At 38.6% G+C, this 22,221-nt stretch overlaps 1 protein-coding gene across 1 annotated transcript; it reads right to left on the bottom strand.

Annotated features, from left to right (window-relative positions):
- Positions 1 to 17,205: 17,205 nt before the first annotated feature.
- LOC107805196 (auxin-responsive protein SAUR68-like) lies at positions 17,206 to 17,619 on the bottom strand. Its single transcript, XM_075236378.1, has one exon. The coding sequence runs from the start codon at positions 17,617 to 17,619 to the stop codon at positions 17,206 to 17,208; it is 414 nt and encodes a 137-aa protein (XP_075092479.1).
- Positions 17,620 to 22,221: the final 4,602 nt, after the last annotated feature.

Raw genomic sequence — 22,221 nt, forward strand, 5'->3', positions numbered from 1 at the left:
CTCTGAATATCTTTGGCCAAAAGTCTCTTTGCAGGGGCTATATGTGCCAAACTCCCCATAAATTTTCGACTCAATACATCAGCCACCACATTGGCTTTTCCAGGATGATACAAAATAGAACAATCATAGTCTTTGAGTAGTTCTATGATGCTGCCAAAGATTTAGATCTCTCTGCTGAAAGATATACTTCAGACTTTTATGGTAAGTATAAATCTCACAAGTTTCGCCGTATAAATAATGTCTCCAAATTTTAGAGCAAATACCACTACATCTATCTCCAAATCATGTGTAGGATAGTGTTTCTCGTGCTTTTTCAATTATCTCGAAGCATAAGCTATAACACAACTATTTTTCATGAGAACACATCCTAATCCCACCCTCGAGGCGTCACAGAATACTGTAAATCCTCCAGAACCTGATGCTAAGACTAATATTGGTGCAATTGTCAAACATGTTTTGAGTTTTTGAAATCTCTGCTCACATTCCTCCATCCACTGAAACTTTGCATTTTTCTGTGTTAGCTTGGTCAGCGGCGCTGCTATTCTGGAGAAATCCTGCACAAAATGCCTATAATAGCCTGCTAAGCCTAAAAAGCTGTGAATCTCTGTAGGAGAAGTAGGTTTGGGCCATTTCTACACAACTTCAATCTTCTTAGGATCTACCATAATTCCATCTTTGGATACAACATTCCCCAAAAATGCTACCAAGTCTAGCCAAAATTCACACTTCGAGAACTTAGCATAAAGCCGATGTTCTCGCAAAGCCTGCAATACAGTCTTGAGATGATCCTCGTGTTCTCCTTGGCTACAAGAATATATTAGGATATCATAAATAAATACTATTACAAATCTATCCAGAAACGACTTGAACACCCTATTCATTAAATTCATGAATGCCGCTGGAGCATTAGTCAGTCTGAAAGGCATCACAAGAAACTCATAGTGCCCGTATCGAGTTCTGAAAGCAATCTTAGAAATATCATCGTCTTTGATTCTAAGTTGATGATAACCAGAACAGAGGTCAATCTTTGAAAAGTGGACAGCTCCTTGTAACTGATCAAACATGTCATCTATACGGGGCAAAAGATATTTATTGCGTATTTTTATCTTGTTTAACTGCTTGTAGTCAATGCACATTCTCAGGGATCCATCTTTCTTCTTTACGAACAGTACTGGTGCACCCTATGGTGATACACTAGGTCTAATAAAACCCTTATCTAACAAATCTTGTAACTTTTGCTTTAGCTCCCTCAACTCTGCTGGTGCCATTCGATATGGGGGTATCAATATGGGTTGTGTGTCAGGTATCAAATCAATACCAAAGTCTATTTCTCGTACTGGAGGCAATCCTGGTAAATCCTCAGGAAATACATCAGAAAATTCTCTCACTACTGGTACATTTTCTATACTAACTGTTTCCTTTCTTGTGTCATTTACAATAGCTAAGAGACCCAAACAACCTTTCTTTAGAAGTCGTTGAGCCTTTATAAAAGATACAATTTTGCAAGTCTCTGGAACCTGACTCCCTCTTAGAATAAAACTGCGTTCATTTGGTATCTCAAACCTTACTATCTTTGCATGACAATTGACTATAGCATAGCAAGAAGATAACCAATCCATTCCCACCAGCATGTCAAAGTCAATCATATTAAGTACAATAAGGTCATCTAGAGTATCTCTACCCTCAACCCGAATCTGACAAGCACAATACACGTATTCAGCTAATAGAAACTCTCCAACAGGAGAAACAACTAGAAAAGGATCATTCAATAGCTCAGGCTGTCTACTAAACCTCACAACAAAGTACGAGGACACATAAGAGTGAGTAAATCCCGAATCAATCAACGCAAGTGCATCAAATGAACAGACAGAAAGAATACCTGTAACCACTGCATTCGATGCCTGAGCATCCTATCTAGTAAATGCAAAAAACTCTCGCCTGACCTCTACCAGCATTCCCTTGACCTTGATTCACAGTAGCACGGTCTGCATCACCTCGACCTTTGTTTCATGTACCTGTAGCACCTGAAGTATTACGAGTAGTCTGAGTCGGTGCAGCTGACTGAATAGAAGCCTGGTTGAAATTTCTCGGAGGCTGAGGGCAATCCCTCAAGTGATGTCCCAACTGGCCACACGGAAAGCACTCTCCAGTTAGAACACGACATTGGACCAAATGTGATCTACCACAGGTCTGGCAGACTGGAGTAGTGGCATATATCTACCTAGAATTACGATGTCCAGAAGATGATGGTGCCCTATTACCTTGTCTATAATGTGGTCTGTATGTGGACTGTGAAGACATGTGTGTCCTTGTTTGAGAACCCTGTTGTTGTTGTTGTCCCTGATTTCCTGCTCTTCTATTTTCACTAAAATCGCCATTGAAAGCCCCTCTTGTCTTGGCCTTCTTACATAATTCACTAGCTGCACACTCTTCACGTCCCTTGTTTTCAATCTTTCTAGCAAGGTCGACTATAATCAGAGTAGGATAAAGTCTTCATCTGTGGGGCTATTGCAGTGTATAGATGACCAACCAATCCATCAACAAACCTCTGAATTCGAGCTTCTTCGGTAGGCACTAAGTGAGGAGCATATATAGCCAGCTTACAAAACTTAGTGTTATATGTTGACACATCCATATCTGGAGTTTGAACCAATCTCTTAACGTCTCTAGCATATTGTTGCATCAGACTGTCTGGAAGAAAATAATTCTTGAACAACTTAGTGAACTCGTCCCATGTCAGTGGTGGTGCTCTTGCTGGCTTTCCTAGCAATACAGTTTCATACCATGTGTTGGCCATATCCTCTAGTTTATATGCTGCGAGCTTCACAGCTCTCTCACTAGAACATCCAAGAGCACGTAATGCCTTAAGTGTCCTATCCAAGAAACTTTGAGGATCTGCTGAATTATCGTAACCTATGAATTTTGGTGATTTCAGTTTTAGGAACTCGTGTAGAGATACTTCCTTATTCCCGAAAGATTGAGTCTGTGTAGGTTCTTGTGTCTGTAAAGTAGCCTGAGGAGCTGAACTTCTGCCCTGAGTAGGCACCAATGCCTCTAACATATTCAATAACCTTGCCACTATATCTGCAGGTAAGGCAACAGTAGGTACAACAGTTGGCACTGGTGATGGAGTGTTCTGAACTCCCTTCTCTTGCACTTGATCTGGCACAACAGCTTGGGTTTGACCCATGTTCCCAACTTGAGGTTGAGGAGCATTCTGTATTCTAGCTTGATGAACCCCAACTTGACCGCCACCCCGAGTAGCACCACGACCAGCACGACGTCCAACAGATGAAGGTGTGCGTGTCCTATCCATCTGCAAAAGAAATATTCCAAAGTCAATCTCAAGTTATCTCAACGCACGATCAAAGAATGAAAGAAGGGAAAACATTCCTAGATGTTCAGTAGCCTCAAGATCATAAGTATGGGTGCCTATATACCCATGAACAAGACTCAACTAAGCATTGCTCCATGCCTCGGGACTTAAAGCCTAAGCTCTAATACCAACTTTGTCACGACCCAATTTAGGATTGTGACCGGCGCTTAGGAGCAGATGCTCCCAAGTAAGCCTCATTGGTAATTTTACAGAAAATCGGACAGAGTTTTCCCTGTTTTTGGACCATCCCAAAAAATTTCCTGTCTCAAATCAACAACCAAACATCCTAATATCATACTAAACTATCGACAACTTGTCAATTAACCAATACAAGTCTCCACCATAACTAAACCACCAACTAACCACTAAAATACTAAGAAAAATAATTTTCAGTAATAAGTACTGAAACAAAAAAATGCCCTTTTAGAAACAATCAATAATTTTTAGTCTCATCACGGTTTTCTTGGAGTAAAATATAATTAACAATTCAGTAATAAGCCCGATAACCACTGTATAATATCAGTATTCACATTTTTAGGAGGTTTCAATGAACGAATCATGTAATCGGTATAATTGTGGACTTCTTTGCAAGAAGTCAAATATAACGGTAGTCCCTACTCAAGGGAAATCGGTAACGGTATGCTAGTTCTACCTTCCCACTAGCGAGGACTATAACGGTAAATTGTAATTACAAGGTGCACCAGGTCTAACGAATCCGACGTTAGCTACGGGATTCTTCAATGACTACTCCCATTTATACTTGTCTCTATAATCCATATATACTCGTAGAAAATATTTTAAAACAATATAGGGCATTTCGGTTCTTATCAAATCATATAATTTCATTTCGATAATAGTAAATTCAAGTAACGGTAAAACAGATCTAGTGACAACGAAAATATTTAAAACCACGGTAATCATCTCAAATAACTATTTCGGTATCATATCGAGTAAAAGACTTGTCCCACATGCAACTCAAAATAATCGGTAACATATTCATATCAAAAATCATGTGTAAATCATGCAAGTTATGAAAACACAAATTGCGGTAAGATTACTACTCACAGTATTCATGCCGAAATACCAACTGATTCACCTCAAGCAACTCGTACAAATTCCTCCAATAAATCTATAATTACATAATATCGATCTCATATTAATTGCCTCATTTATGCTAAATCCATCACTAATTTTGATGCACAGTGTGTTCCAGCCATATCTTGACTCGTTCGTCATTGTCTTTATTGATGATATTCTGGTGTATTCTCGGAGTCGGGAAGATCATGAGCAACACCTGTGGACAGTGCTCCAAACCTTGAGAGAAAAGAAGTTATATGCTAAGTTCTTGAAATGTGAGTTTTGGTTGGATTCCATGGCATTCTTAGGCCACGTTATGTCGAGTGAGGGTATTCAAGTGGATCCGAAGAATGTAGAGGCCGTGTAGAGTTGGCCCTGACCATCCTCAGCTACAGAGATCCGCAGTTTTCTTGGCTTGGCGAGTTATTACCGTCTCTTTATTGAGGGGTTTTCATCGATTGCAGCCCTTATGACCAGACTGACCTAGAAGGGTGCTCCGTCCTAGTGGACATAAGAGTGTGAGGCAAGCTTTCAGAAGCTCAAGACAGCTTTGACTACAACCCCGATTTTGATATTACCTACATGTTCGGGGTCTTACACTGTTTATTGTGATGCCTCGAGGATTGGCCTTATAGCGTTTTTGATGCAGGATGGTAGGGTGATTGCCTACACGTTCAGATAGTTGAAGGTTCATGAGAAGAATTATCCGGTCCACGACCTAGAGTTAGCTGCCATTGTTCACGCCCTAAAGATCTGGCATCATTATTTGTACGGTATGCCTAGTGAGATTTATACGGATCATCGGAGCTTGCAATAGCTGTTCAAGTAAAAGAATCTAAATTTGCACCAAAAGAGGTTGTTAGAGTTGCTGAAGGACTATGATATCACTATTTTATATCACCCGGTCAAGGCCAATGTGGTAGCCGATGCCTTGAGTCACCGGGCAGAGAGTTTTGGGAGTTTGGCTTATTTACCAGCATCGAAGAGGCCTATGGCGATGGACGTTTAGGCCTTAGCCAGCAAGTTTGTGAGATTGGATCTTTCGGAGCCCAGTCGGGTTCTAGCTTACGTGGTTTCTCGATATTCCTTATTTGATCATATTAGGGAGCGTCATTATGATGACCCTCATTTGCTTGTCCTCAAGGACAAGGTCCAGCATGGTGATGCTAGAGATGTGACTATTGGTAATGACGTGTATTGAGGATGCAGGGTTGGATTTGTGTACTCAATATTGATGGGCTTCGGGAGTTGATTTTGGAGGAGGCCCACAGTTCGCGGTATTCCATTCATCCGGGTGCCACCAAAATGTATCAGAATTTGAGGCAACACTATTGGTGGAGGTGGATGAAGAAGGATATAGTTGGATTTGTAGCTCGGTGCCTCAACTGTCAGCATGTGAAGTATGAGCACCAGAGACTGGGTGGGTTGCTTCAGCAAATAGAGATTCCAGAGTGGAAGTGGGAGCGGATCACCATGGACTTTGTAGTTGGGCTCCCACGGACTTTGAGAAAGTTCGATGCTATTTGGGTGATCGTGGATCGGCTGACCAAGTCCGCGCACTTCATTACTGTGTGTACTACCTATTCTTCGGAGCATCTAGCGGAGATTTATATCCGGGAGATTGTTCGTCTTCATGGTATTCCAATTTCCATCATTTCAGATATAGGTACTCAGTTCACATCACGGTTTTGGAGGGCCGTTCAGCATGAGTTGGGTACTCAGGTGGAGTTGAGTACAACATTTCACCCTCAGACAGACGGAAAGTCCAAGCGCACTATTCAGATTCTTGAGGACATGCTCCGTGCATGTGTGATTGAGTTTGGAGGGTCTTGGGATCAGTTCTTTCCATTGGAGGAGTTTGCTTACAACAACAACTATCAGTCCAACATTCAGATGGAACAGTATAAGGCTGTATATAATATGCGGTGTAGATACCCGGTGGGTTGGTTTGAGCCGGGTGAGGCTAGATTGTTGGGCACAAACTTGGTTCAGGATACTTTGGAGAAGGTCAAGGTGATTCAGGATAGACTCCGTACAACCCAGTACCTACAGAAGAGTTATGCGGATCAAAAGGTTTGTGATGTTTCCTATATGGTTGGAGAGCGGGTTCTACTTCGGGTTTCGCCTATGAAGGGCGTTATGAGATTCGGGAAGCAAGGAAAGTTGAGTCCGAGGTTTATTGGTCCTTTTGAGATATTACAGCATGTTGGGGAGGTTGCTTATGAGCTTGCCTTACCTCCCAGCTTGGCAGAAGTTCATCCGATATTTCATATTTCGATGCTCCAGAGGTATCACGGTGATCCGTCGCACGTGTTAGATTTTAGTTCAGTGCAATTGGACAAGGATCTATCCTGTGTTGAGGAGCTAGTGGCAATATTGGACAGGTAGGTTAGAAAGCTGAGGTCAAAGAACATTGCATCAGTAAAAGTTCAATGGCGGGGTCAGCCGGTCGAGGAGGCGACCTGGGAGATTAAGTAAGATATGCGCAGCCGTTACCCTCATCTTTTCACTACTTCAGGTATGTCTCTATGCTCGTTCGAGGATAAACAAATGTTTCAGTGTAGGAGGATGTGATGACTCAGCCGATCGTCTTAAGAATTAACACCCCGACCCCCTATTAACTACTTTCCCTGTGTTTATTTCTGCTATTTTGATTTGTCGGGATGTTCGGTTTTGAATTTCAGAGAGTTTTGGGACACTTAGTCCCTAAATGAGACCTTAAGTGTTGGAAATTTGATCGTAGTTAGAACAATGTGAAGACGCTGGTTCCGTTAGCTCCGTTGGGTGATTTCGGGCTTAGGGGCTTTTTCGGATTTTGTTTTGGAGGTCCGTAGCTAATTTAGGCTTGAAATGCCAAAAGGTCGAATTTTGAAGTTTCCGGTTCGATAGTGAGATTTTGATCCGATGGTCGGAATGGAATTCCGGAAGTTGGAGTAGCTCCGTAGTGTTGAATGTGACGTGTGTGCAAATTTTTAGGTCATTCGGACGAGGGTTGGTAGACGTTTTTGATCGAAAGCGTATTTTTAGAGTTTTGGAGTTCTTAGGCTTGAATTCGTGGTTGATTTGTCGTTTCGATGTTGTTTTAGGTGTTTTAAGGATTGGTATAAGTTTGGACAGGGCTATTGGACTTGTTGGTGCCTTTAGTTGAGGTCTCGGGGCCTCGGGATGATTTCGGATGGTTGACGGAAGGATTTTGAGTTTGGAATTGCAGCTGAAGCTGCTGATTCTATCATACCCGCACCTGCAGTTGGGTCCCGCAGGTGCGTAGCCGTAGAAGCGATATTTTTCATCGCAGAAGCGGAATTGGGTAGGAGCAGCAGGGTCCGCAGATGCGGGAAATTTACCGCAAAAGAGGTACCGCATCTGCGAATGGGGAATCGCAGGAGCGGAAACAGGCTGGGTTAGTGATTGCCGCAGATGCGACCGTTGGTCTGCAAAACCGGGAGTGCAGGTGCGGTCCCATGACCGCAAAAGCGGATTAATTGGGCAGAAACATATAAATTCTTGCCTTCGCGAATTTGAGCTATTTTTCACCTCTTTTCAAACGGGAAGAAGGCTTGGGGGAGCATTTTCAAGAGAGATTTTTAGAGGAGTTCATTGGGGTAAGGTATTTGGTCCCTAAACTCGTTATTGGAGAGATTTTTATCATTATAAGCATGAAAAAATTAAGAAAAATCAGTGGTAATTTGGGGGTTAGGGCTTGATTAATTAGAGACTTTTGAGTGATGATTTGAAGGACCATTTGAGGTCCGATTTTGGTACTTTTGGTATGAATGAACTCGTGAGAGTGTGAAGATTCTGGAAATGTAAATTTTACTTGATTTCGAGACGTGGGCCCGAGGGGCATTTTGGTTATTTTACCTAATTTCGCAACTTGCTTAGAATGTCTTTGTAGAATAAGTTACTTGAAGTGTTATTTACATTATGAAATTGAATTGAATATATTTGGGCCATTTAGGGTCGAGTACTCGTGGCAAGAACGTGGTCTCGGGTTGATTTTTGAGCCGGTTCGAGGTAAGTGGCTTGCCTAACCTTGTGTGAGGGACCTTCCCCTTAGGATTTGGTATTACTGTTAATTGAAATGCCTTGTACGTGAGGTGACGAGTGTGTACTTGTGCTAATTGTTGAAAATCCGGTTTTTATTAAGTAATTACTAGTATGTTTCTTTTCCTATTTATATTACCTGCACTTAAATCCTGTTATATCAAGTCAGATGAGGCCGCCCTTGCCACGATGTGCTCAATGTGGTAAGCAGCATACCGGGAAGTACCGTATGTGATTAGGTGTTTGTTATACATGTGGTTATCTGGGCCACATTATGAGGGATTTGCCGACGAGAGGCAATGCAAGCATGGCTCAGGCAGTAGGATCTATAGCTGGTTCGTCATTATCCGTACGCCCCTATGGGCAAGGTCCATAAGCACCAATGAGTCGTGGTAGAGGTAGAGGTAGAACATCTAGCTCGAACAGTCCTCAGAATCGCATTTATGCGTTGGCAGGACAACAAGATCAGGAGTCATCGCCTAATGTTGTTACAGGTATATTATCAGTCTCCTTATATGATATATATGCAATGATTGACCCAGGTTCCACCTTATCATATGTTACTCCGTTTGTTGCTAGTAAGTTTGGAATAAAATCTAAATTGGCTAAACCTTTTGAGGTGTCTACACCTATTGGGGACTCAGTGATAGCTAAGCAAGTACATAGGGTTTGTATAAAAGTAGTTCATAATCGATCTACCGTACCGGTCTTAATTGAGTTAGATATGGTAGAATTTGATATTATAATGGGTATGGATTGGTTGGCTTCTTGTCATGTCAATGTTTATTGTAGATCAAAGATAGTCCGGTTTCAATATCTAGGGGAGCCTGTTTTGGAGTGGAAAGGTAATACGGCATCACCGAGAGGAAGATTTATTTCCTATCTCAAGGCAAGGAAGATGATCAGAAAGGGCTTTATTTATCACTTAGTTCGGGTTTAGGATGTGGAAGTAGAGTCACTAACCATTCAGTTCATCCCTGTGGTTAATGAGTTTACCGATGTTTTTCCCGATGAGCTTTCGGGTCTCCCGCCAGAGTGAGAAATTGAGTTTGCTATTGACCTACTACCAAATACTCATCCAATTTATATTCCTCCTTATAGAATAGCCCCCACAGAGCTGAAAGAGTTGAAGGAACAACTAAAGGATTTGCTTGAAAAAGGCTTTATCAGACCTAGCATATCACCATGGGGAGCACCTGTGTTATTTTTGAGGAAGAAAGATGGTTCCTTACGGATGTGTATTGATTATAGATAGTTGAATAAGGTGAAGATCAAGAATAAGTACCCGCTCCTGAGGATTGATGATTTATTTGATCAATTACAAAGTGCCAAGTGTTTTTCAAAGATAGACTTGAGGTCCGGGTACCATCAGGTAAGGGTTAAGGAGGATGATTAACCAATACCCCAGCAGTATTCATGGATTTGATTAACCGTGTGTTCAGGCACTTTTTAGATCTGTTCGTAATTGTATTTATCGATGATATATTGGTATATTCTCATTCAGAGTCTGAGCATGCAGATCACTTGCGTATTGTGCTCAGAGTTCTACAAGAAGGGAAGTTGTATGCAAAATTCTCTAAATGTGACTTTTGGTTGAACTCTGTAGCTTTCCTTGGGCATATCATTTTGGGTGAAGGAATCCGGGTGGATACACAAAAGATTGAGGCAGTAAAGACTGGGCCTAGACCCACAACACCGACGGAGGTTCGTAGCTTTCTCGGTTTGGCAGACTATTACAAGAGATTTGTGGAGGGATTTTCTTCCCTTTCAGCACCTTTGACAAAGTTGACTCAGAAGGGAGCAAAGCTTCAATGGACCGATGCTTGCGAACGGAGTTTCCAGGCATTAAAGGACAGATTAACTTCAGCACCGGTTATAATGCTCCAGAAGGGACCAATGGTTATGTGATCTATTGTGATGCTTCAAGCATTGGATTGGGTTGTGTGCTTATGCAACATGGTAAGGTCGTAGCTTGTGCTTCTTGACAACTAAGAAAGCACGAGAAGAACTATCCAACCCACGATTTAGAGCTAGCCACGATAATTCATGCACAAAAGATGTGGAGGCACTACTTGTATGGAATTCATGTTGATATCTATACGGATCATAAGAGCATGCAATATATCTTCAAGCAAAAGGAATTAAATTTACGTCAAAGGAGACGGTTGGAGCTACTTAAATACTATGATGTTGATATTTTATACCATCCAGGGAAGGCAAACGTAGTAGCTAACGCCCTCAGGCGTATATCTATGGGTAGTCTGTCATATTTATAGCTAGAAAAGAGGGGAATAGCCCATGAGGTTCATCAGCTAGCTAGTCTTGTAGTTCGGTTACTGGACTCAGGTGATATTGGAATTACTATTCAGGATACGACAACGTCCTCTTTAGTAACTAAAGTAAAGGAACACCAATACGAAGATCCTGTGTTAGTTCATTATAGGGATACCACCCCTCAGAAGGAGGAGACACCATTTGAAATTACAAAAGATTGGTCCTCAGATATTAAGGACGATTATGTGTCCCTAATGTTACAGGGCTGCATCGGCAGGTTATGGGAAAAACTCACTATTCTTGTTATTCTGTCCATCCATGAGCGACAAAGATGTATCATGATATCAGGGAAGTGTATTGGTGGGACGGAATGAAAAAGGATATAGTAGAGTTTGTTTCTCAGTGTCCTAACTGTCAGCAGGTTAAGATTGAACATCAAAAACCCGGTGAATTATTGCAGGCTATGGAGATTTCGACTTGAAAATGAGAAGTAATCAATACGGATTTCATCGTAGGCTTACCTCGTACCCAGTGTAAGTTCTACTCGATATGTGTGATTGTTGATAGTTTTCAAAGTCAGCCCATGTTTTGCCCGTTAGGACTACATATTCCACAGAGGATTATGCAAGGCTTTATATTAAGGAGATAGTACGACTTCATGGTGTCCCTGTTTCTATTATCTCTAATTGAGGAGCTCAATTTACAGCTAACTTCTGGAGGTCCTTCCAAAAAGGATTGGGGACTCAAGTAAGTCTTAGTACATCATTTCATCCCCAGACAGATGGACAGGTTGAGCGTACTATTTAACACTGGAGGATATGTTACGAGCTTGTGTAATAGACTTAAAAGGTAGCTGGGATGATCATCTACCGCTTATTGAGTTCGCATATAATAATAGCTACCATTCTAGTATTCAGATGGCTCCATACGAAGCTCTTTACAAACGAAAGTGTAGGTCGCCTATAGGGTGGTTTGATGTTGGAGAATCTGGATTACACGGGCCAGACCTGGTTCAACAAGCCATAAAAAAGTAAAGCTTATCCAAGATCGACTATTGACAGCTCAGAGTCATCAAAAGTCATATTCTGACGTGCGGTGACGAGATTTAGAGTTCAGGGTTAATGATTGGGTAAATCAAATTTAATTGTTATTACCATTTTTACGATAAACAAAAGGCAAACTTAGCCCATGATATATTGGGCCTTATAGGATCATTCGGAGAGTGGGCCAAGTAGCTTATGAGTAAGAATTGCCCTCGGAATTGGAGTCTGTCCATACGATTTTTCACGTATCTATGGTACAAAAGTGCATTGGCGATCCTACCCGAGTGGTGCCCATGAGTGATGTACATATTACAGAGGACTTATCATATAAGGAATTCCGGTTGCCGTCCTAGACCGACAAATCCGCAAGCTACGGAATAAGGAGGTAGCCTCCGTGAAAGTACTTTGGAGAAACAACAATGTGAAAGAAATGACTTGGGAGGCCGAGGAAGACATAAGGTCTAGATATCCCTACTTATTTCCTCCTCTAGAGAAGGGTCCGACTGGAACATCACAACCATAAGGTACGTGTATAAATTCTTGTGTTGGTTATTGTCGTTGGTCGTGTGAGTCAATTATCGTTATTGATGATAATGGTCCTATGTGGCGTTAAATTATTGAGTTTCTACAGGAAGAGTGGGTAGTACCGTTGTTACAAAGGCGACCCTGCCAAAGTTATATAGATCCCGGGGAGTTGAACATTCGAGGACGAATATTTCTAAGGGGGGGAAAGATGTTACATCTCATGTTTTCGTACGTTAAAAGTTTCGTCTTCAGTTGATCGATGTAGACTCGGGGATGAGATTATCTTGAGGTTAACGTATTTATGCTATTTATAACAAGCGATAAGTAAGTGTCATGAAGGATAAAGGATACACGAATTAAAGAAAACGGGTTTCGTTGAAGGTTGCCGATTTGGGATAAAATACGAGTCGAGCGATAATACCCGATATTTATGGACTAATACCATACAAGGTACCATATGACCATGATAATATAATATATAAAGTATATTAAAAATGAGTAGTATTTTTAGGTAATTTGAGATAATTCTTAATTATTCGGGTAATAGGTTAATTATTGGATAACGGGACATTACTTAGTTAATTATTAAAATATGAGATAATGATTAATTTCCCTCTCCCCCAAAAATGTGGCAGAAGGCCACAAATTAAGGGAATGACTCTTAGTCATTCCATAAATAGGTGGCAATCTAAGGATAATTAGAATTTCCCAAATAAGACTTAATTACAAGTCTTGTTCCATCATTTGGACAAAAAGAACCAAACGTTCTTAATTCAAAAGTAGGAACATATATCTTTCCTAGTTCAGTACTACAAGAACAAAAGCTTAGTTCGTTCAAAATACTTTGAAGAACAGAAGCTTAATTCCATCCAAATTTTGCGGTTCCAAATTTAATTCCAACGAGAATTGTTGGAATCGTAGCAACGTAAAATTTTGTGGTTCTAAAAGAGTATGGTGCAATCTTCGCCAAGAATATTATACGGATTTCTTCCTACTCCAGGTATGTTAAGACCATCACTTCTTTCTTTTTGGCATGGTCCAAGTTATACAAAAGAAACGAGCAAACGCACAGTTTTCATAAACGACTATATTCATAGAAATATTAGGGGTCTCTGTGTTCTTGATTCCCGATATGACATATTATTATATCTTTTGTTCATAGGTCTCAAAACAATACGTAGTTGATAAAGCTTATTCGAAAAGAATATTGAGATTTTTAACATATTTTCATGCATTTTATTCATTTATACATGTACATTGATCCAGGACCAGACGACATTATATACACGTATTTATATGTGTATATTTACGTATATGTTATATGGGAAAAAGGTTATGGCTTTATATACGCCTCACCACCTGATTAGCTAGTATATGTTGATGTTGTTGCCCACAGTAACCGAGACAATATGATGGGATGCCCTCAGAGGCTTGATGATATTATGTACACCTATACCTATGCATGACACGACATTCATATGCATGTGCATGACATTATAAATATTTTAGAATTTACAAAAATATTCAGATTTACAGATTGATTTCTTTATTCCATGTTTCATCTATGTCTTTTACGTACTGATTTTCATGCCTTACATACTAAGTATATTTTTCGTACCGACGCCCTATTTCATGGGGCTTGAGTTTCATGCCCGTAGATGTAGGTAGGCAAGCTGATGGTCCCCCTTCTTAGGATCCTTGATCAGCAAGAGTTGGCGTGCTCCACTTGATTTGGAGCTGTTTTTGATTTTGGTACGATATGTTTGTATATATATGGGTATGACGTGGCTCAGTCCTGTCTTTGTACAGTTATGTTTCTATTAGAGGTCTGCAGACAGTATGTCTAGTTAGATAGTATGTGGTCTTGCCAGTTTCCAGTTTTGAGGTACATAGTTGTCTATAGAAGCTTGGCCGGCTCGCCCTACGTATGTTGCACGTATATGTACATATGCCTTTTTGGGCAGGTTTCCTTCATGTATATTATTCTCGTAATTCAGCAGATGTTATTCAGGTTTATGATTCATGCTTAGGGGTGTTTGACAAGTAGGACTCCGGCACCCGTCGCGGCCCATCGATTTGGGCAGTGACAGCTTGTATCCAGTTGGAGTCTTTTAGAGATTTCTCAACCTTTTTTGGTTCAATCTGGGAGATGAGTGCTACATTTGCCTTTTTCTTGAGAGCTCCCATAGTTTTCATTCCTTCACTTGGATCTCCTATGATAAACTTTTGAGGATATTCTAGTTCACTTCTCCACTCATTAGGACGTGTTGCACTCGATGAGTTGTTGACTCCTTCTATGATTCTGGTAGACTATTGACAGGCTCATTAGTCGACTCTGTGACTCCGTCTAGCCTATCAGTTGACTTTTGAGTTTTTCTTTACTATGGTGTTTCTTGACTGATATCTTCATCACCTACAATAATTCCTTTCTTGGCCGTAGTATTATTTTCATCAAATATGTCATGTACTGATTCTTCTACAGATAAAGTACGTTTATTATAAACTCTGAAAGATCTACTGTTAATGGAATAACCCAAAAAATATCTTCATCTCTTCTTGGATTGTTGTGGATAAAACATTTGCTACCAAAAGGATGAAAATAACCTATGTTGGGCCATTTACCTTTCCATAGTTCATATGGAGTCTTCTTCAAAATAGGTCTTATAAAACATCCGTTGAGAATGTGGCAGGCTGTGCTGACTGCTTCTGCCCAAAAATGGTTTGTCAAGGAATATTCTAATATCATTGTTCTTGTCATATCTTGTAGAATTCTATTTTTCCACTCAACTACTCCATTCCGTTGAGGTGATCTTGGATATGAAAAGTTGTGGATATATCCTTGATTATTGCAGAAATCTTCAAATGCTCTGCTTTCGAATTCTCCTCCATGATCACTTTGAATAGTTGTAATCAAATACCCCTTTTCTCTTTCAACTTTCTTACAAACGATCTTAAAGTTTTTCAAAGCTTCATCTTTGTGAGATAGAAAATTACCCATGTAAAACGTGAGTAGTCATCAACAATAACAAAAGCATATCGTTTTCCTCCTATACTAACAATTTTGGTGGGTCCAAACAAATTCATATAGAGCAATTGTAAAGGCTTGGTGGTAGACACAATGTCTTTATTTTTGAAGGAGTTTCTACTTTGTTTACCAATTTACCATGCATCACATACATGATTTCTAAAAAAGTTGAGTTTAGGGAGACTAGTAACTAAATCTTGCCTGGAGAGTTTCTCAATAAGATGCATGCTTGCATGACCAAGTTTCTTATGCCACAACCATGGATCATCAGATATAGATGCTAAGCAAATGTGACTATCTATATTTTCAAAACCATCAAGAATATAAACATTTCCATACCTTTTTCTTAGGAGTATTATTTTACCTGTCTCATCTTCTATGGCACACCCTTTTTTCTTGAATTTAACTTCGTACCTTGAATCACATAGTTGACTTATACTTAGGAGATTGTAGTTGAGTCCATCTAGATACACTTCAGTAATATCACAATTGTTATTGAATGGAATTGTGCCAGTGCCAACTATCTTTCCTTTTGAGTCATCGCCAAATTTGACACTCACTCCATTTATCTTTGTAGCTTCTTTGAATAGGTTTTTGTCACCTGTCATGTGGTTGAAACACGCACTATCTAAGTATCATTTTTCTTTGCGGCAGTTCCTATGGTGTTCCTGCAAAACAAAATTATCACTTTCTTTTAGGTACCCAAACTTGCTTGGGTCCTTGTTGGTTAGTTCTACTAAGATCAGGATTATTTTTGGGTTTCCAAATCCATCCTGAAATATTAGATTTACGAAATCGACAGTAAGAGTATTTATGTCCACTTTTATTACAGTAGTGACACATAGGGGCTGATCCATTTTTTGATCTTCCACATGTGTTAGTACTTGTGGTTGTGGACTTAGTTCTAACAAGTCTTTTTCCAGTTAACTTGTAAGTCACTTGATTATACTTGACAGAACTGTGACTGGTGGACTTGCGCATGCCATTAAGTTGCATTCGCAATTCTTGAATTTCATCTTAAAGTACTTCTTTTTTAATTTCACATACTTCAAGCTTGAGTTCCCAGTCTTTCTTTTCCCTATTGAGTCTCCTTAGTTCATTCATCATTTTTTGAGACTCCTTTAGAGTAAGGTCAAGAATATCTTGCAATTCATTACATCTATCACAATTATAAGGTCTTACCTCACTTGTTTCACCTCGTTTCATAAAACAATTTTCATTATCATCTTTGCATTCGTCGTCTGATGCATCTTCATCGGTCCAGGAGCCATAGAGTTTGTTCATGTCGTTTTCCAGAATTGTCATGAAGCAAAAATTTTCTATTTCCTCGTGTTCCGAACTGTCTTCATCACTCCAACTTCCAAAAGATTTATTTTTATTGAATCTTCTGGAAATTTTTCTTTTAAGATTTGGGCATTCAGCTTGAACATGCCCATATCTTCCATACTCATAACATTTTTCGTCATTCTTGTCTTGTTCATTATATTGCCTGGTTCTCCTGAGGGCATCCTACCTCTTCTTTTGTTTATGTATCTTCTCATTAGACCATCTATGTTCCTTGATACCATGGAAATATCTTCTTTAAGAGCTTCTAGGTCGTCATCAATATCATTTTTTGGTCTTTTAGTTGTAGCTTTGAAGGCGATTGTTTTCTTCTTTTCTTCCTAGTTTGTTTTCTTAAGGCGAATTTTCTCGAATGCTATAAGATCTCCTCGAAGCTCATTATATGAAAGTTTGTTTAGATCTTGTGATTCGAGTGCAACTACTTTTTGAATGGCCTACTTTTAACTTGCTATACAATCTGTTTTGATCTATCATTTACTAAAGATAATGATCATGACTCAATAAACAAGTAGCTGTTGGTTTCCCGGTTCTTGATGCAAAGAAGAAGTTGAACAACAACTTGAAGTAATTGAGAAAAGCAATGCTTTGTGAAGATCTCCAGCTGCTGCTCCTTTCTTAATTAGCAAAATGATGTAATCCAAGAAAAATGAATCACATGGCAACATAATAGGTCCACAACTTGGCAGCCCAAATTCTTCTTCAGACATTTCCAAGAGTTGCCTAATGACCTCATTTTCCAGGTAGGACAATGGAATCACAAAGCGCCTTTGATCAGCTGCGTACACTACAAAATGGCCTTTCTCAACTATAGATGATGATGTTGTACTGCAGTTGTCTGCATCATTAACATTTTTTGGAAGTGAAATCCTCTTCCTCTGCATGCGCACAAACTTGTGCCATTTCATGGCCATCTTGATGAGTTTCTTAGCGCTTAGCATTGTTTGACAGTAAACTAAATAAAACTGAAAACTTTGAAGGAAATTGATACTGCTTGTCTTGGATGATGAGAAGTTTCATAAAAGAGGATTATTTATACTAGAGGCCTTAGATAGGCTTTGAGTTGCAGCTGAAGCTTTTGCAACTATTCACCAAAGGCAAAACCATGTGGTGGTACCTGTTGGTCATTTAGAGTGTGAATAAAGCTAGTTTCAATCATAGATGGTATGTTTCTCCCTGTCTTCTCTTTGGTAGAACGAAGACATTATTGGTCAAAATTCAATTCTTGGAACAAGTTAGGAAGAGCTAATTCTTGGGCCTTCTGTCTCTCAAATTTGGCCTGATAAGCAACATTACCAAATGCTTGTCTGTCAGTAGGAAGGCAGTTCCATGTTTGCTACATGTGGTATTGTTGGTCTAGTTGGGCTTACCAAATGCTTTACCAGTCTTTCACCAGTAAATTTCAGGATGTCTTATGACATTACTTATTATAAATACACATCCAATTTTTCAAAAATTTCTTTCTTTTTACTCTTCTAGACAAAAAAATAATCCTATTGTTCCAGGGTCTGTTGTCAAAGTGTTGCAGCCATTTTCATTTGATCAAATTTGTTCCACTAAAATTGACTAAATGAATTAAACTTTGTCTATAGTCATGGTTCCTCCTTCAGTTTTGTTTGCAAATATAATATGCGCTACAATGTTCAGACCAATGTGCCTGATATTTTATGTGATCTTACTCCTGGTTTTGTTGGCTGCAGCAACTAGAATTATTTACAGCTCTCATCCCCTCCCCTATGTGGTTGTACATTGAACTGCCTCATTATACAAAGTTCCTAAGTGACCAATGTATATAATGTATTAGAATCTTGTTTCAATATTATGTTTTAGTGTGTCTGTCTAAAGAATGAAATTATTCACCACTATACATTTGGATATGAATGGTAACAATTTTTGTAAAAACTAAAATCCAAATGGAGTTGGGATAAGTATGCGGTATGACCAAAGCCAACGGTTGAGTTTTTCTATAAGATTCCAAATAATTGTTGTAATCTGCAGCTTCCATTTCAATCTAGTTTGATCAGGTATGAGATTTTTCTACCGTTAGTGTTAGGATATACTATAAACCATGCATATTGTCATAGTATTCTTTATAGAATAATTATTTATTTATTTATTCAATACAATAAAGTTTTATTTAAAATAGATCATGTATTTGTCTGTGCGTCCGTTGATTATATAGTAGATGATTTAGTGTATAGAGTTTAGCTTATACACGAAAGATTAAATAATCGGTTCTTATAAGTCATAAAGTTTATGTTCACAATCTAATAATGGAATTGGACAAACCATCGGAATGATTGTAGCACGAGATTAAATGTAATTTATCTTGATTTGTTTAATTCTAACTTCTTGTGCTAGTACATTTTGTATGTATTGAACGGATCAAGTAGAGATAAGTATTTTATATTGACTCAATAAAATAATTTTTCTAATCCATTCAATGTACTTATACTCTTAATCTTGATATAATTATTATTAGTTGTGTGTGTCATTTATTGTTTTAATTTATTAAAAGACGAGATTCTTTAGTGGGTCAATATGCTAGGTAAAATAGACAATAATAATGTACATTGGTGAAGTAATAATTAGTTGATAGAATCCATGTCTCAGTTTTTGAGATTGATGATACTCCTTTATGAAAGCTTATAAGTTTTCATGTGTAAATCCGGCCAGTGGATTTTGTATCCGACACATGAAATAAGTTAAGCAAAAATCTAAAGGAAGTAATCAATAAATTAATTGTCAGTAATTTAATTTGATTGGTTAGTATCTGAATCTTAACATTGGGAGTTAAATAAGGTTTTATGAAAGAATTTCGAAATTGAACTAAGGAGTGCAATTACAAATTTTTAGTGGAATAATTCGTAATTTATTATGGTAGAAATTAATTTTAAAATTTTGAAATTAATTCCATAATAGGAAGGCTTGTTAATTAAATTATGTGGTCCCTACTGTGCCTAAATAATACTCCTTGTGTTCCAATTTATGTGAATCTATTTTCTTTTTGGTATGTTCCAAAAAGAATGACCCCTTTCTAAATTTGGAAATAATTTAGCTTAAACTCCCAATTCTACCCTTCTGAGAAGCTTTTATAACCACACAAATACTTTGGACCCCTTTTTGACTTGAGGACCACACATTCTAAAAGTCTTTTTTTTTCTAAACTTCGTGCCCAGTCAAACAAGTTCACATAAATTGGAACAGAGAGAGTAGAAAATAAAGGAAACCTTCCTTAGTGGAAGAAAAAAACCTAACAGGTTTTGGAAAATGGTTTTAACTTAAAAAATGTAGCTATATATACTCCATATAGGGCTGGCCGTTTTTTGCAATGGTTTTTACACGTTTTCTTCCTTGAAATTTCGCCCACCCGAAATTCTCCCTTTCCGAATATTATTTGAATAACACGGTAGAAGACTGTAGAGGTTTTACTGAGATCCCGGACTTGCAACTCTAGAACTGGAGACTGAGATTAATCTGCTTTGTTCACGCTTCAAGAGGTAACTCGAATAATCTCCATATGTGCTAATTATTTAATTTACACGTGAATATGATACTGTAATTGCTTCCGCTGCGGTATATAATCCAACAAATTGTATCATAGCCTACTCACGTCTAATTAAATGATTAGGATGAACAATGAAAAGTAGTATCATGTTAATATACAAGTTTTGAATTACATGCAAAGATTGTTTTTCTGTAAAATGGCATTATTTTTAGCATGAATATTTGTTTTGCGTATTATGCTTATTCTGAAAATCATGTAATAACTGATTATTTTGATGATATTTGATTATAATAATCTGAAAATTTTGTTAATCCATGAAAAACGCAAAAGTCACTATATGGCCGAATTGGCCAGAAAATCGAAGGTCAACATGTTGAAAGACTCCGATTGACCTGAAACTTGGCAGGTCCATGCGAAATGGTCTAGTGAGCAATACTCATCATCTTTGCTCATGATGCAAGCCATTTTGGACTTTCGGGTTCGTTTAGATTGTGTTTTGGATTTTTTTAATTTTCTGGAAATTTTTCAAAATATTTTTGAGTTGTTTTTAATCCAATGGTGGTAGGGATCATTTCCTATGGAATCCAGGGTTAAATTCTGGTGATATAATGTTTTTACACGTTGGCATAGGTCTTCTTCCATATCGGATAAAATCATTACGGATAATCACTAGGTTATACTAGTTGTTGATTATTTGTATTTATTCTCCATCTGAGTATGCATGTTGTTTCAATGGGACTAGTATATATTGAATGTTGATATTCACTTGACTTAAATTAACTATTTACTCTCCATCTGAGCATGAGCTGTTTAAATTCATGGAGTGAATAATTTGTCATTACATATGTATATTGCAAGAATAACTCTTTTTCCATCCAAATTTGTTGTTCAAGGTGCATGGGTTATATTTATGTAGTGTGTTTTGAATTTTAATATTCAATAACACATGACTGATTTTGATCTATTTATTTAATTGTCTCTCAGATTAACAATGACTGCTTTCAATCCCCTTACTGCTATTTTTACTCAAAACAAACTTGAGAGTCCGAATTATGCTAATTGGAAACGAAACTTGGATATTGCCCTAATTGTTGAAGAGTAAAAATTTGTGTTCGATGAGGTGTGTTCAGAAAAACTTGGAGACGATGCTACGAATGATGAACGAAAGGCTTACCGAAAAAGGGTTAAGGCTGATGAGATGGCGTGATGTTACATTCTGGCATCTATGTCAAATATTCTACAACATCAGCATCAGTCTATGGAGTCTTCTTATGACATTCTAGAAAATCTCAAAGAAATGTTTGGAGATCAGAATCGTGAGGCTAAGCAGACTGCCATGAAAGCTCTTCTGAATACCAAAATGGTTGAAGGTTCATCTGTTAGGGATCATGTTCTAAAGATGATCAGTCTTCTGAATGAACTGGAGGTCCTTGGAGCTAACATTGATAAGGATACGCAGGTTGAAATGATCCTACAGACTCTGCCAGACATTTTTCAGCAGTTTCGCCTTAATTATAACATGAACAAAAAGGATTTGTCACTTGCGAAATTTATTGAATGAGCTGCAGTCGGCAGTGACTATTATCAAGCAACAAGCTCCTCCCGTGGCATTGAATTTTAAAGCAGGTTCTTCTTCTAAGCCGAGAGGCAGGTAGAAGAATAAAAAGGCTAAAAAACTCTCTGCTGGTGGTAGAACTGCTGGTGTGAAGAAGGTTAAGGGCAAGTGTTATTACTGCAAGAAGCCTGAGCATCATAAGAAGCGGTGTTCGGCTTATCTGGCCAAGCTGAATAATAAATCAGGTGATTTACATCTACTTGTCATTAAAACTCTCTTAGCGGCTGTTTCTACCATGTCATGGTGTGTAGATTTGGGAGCCACTAATCGTGCCTGCGCTTATTTATAGGGGTTTTAGGTAACACGGTGGCTAAGTAGAGAAGAAATGAATGTTTATCAAGTAGATGGTTCTACAACCCCAACTTTAGCATTAGGAAATACTAGACGGGTCGT

The sequence above is a fragment of the Nicotiana tabacum genome, chromosome 18, assembly GCF_000715075.1.
Source record: "Nicotiana tabacum cultivar K326 chromosome 18, ASM71507v2, whole genome shotgun sequence".
Lineage (NCBI taxonomy): Eukaryota > Viridiplantae > Streptophyta > Magnoliopsida > Solanales > Solanaceae > Nicotiana > Nicotiana tabacum.

Coding starts and splice junctions, on each gene's coding strand:
- LOC107805196 (XM_075236378.1), bottom strand. CDS start 17,619: ATGGCCATGAAATGGCACAAGTTTGTGCGCATGCAGAGGAAGAGGATT.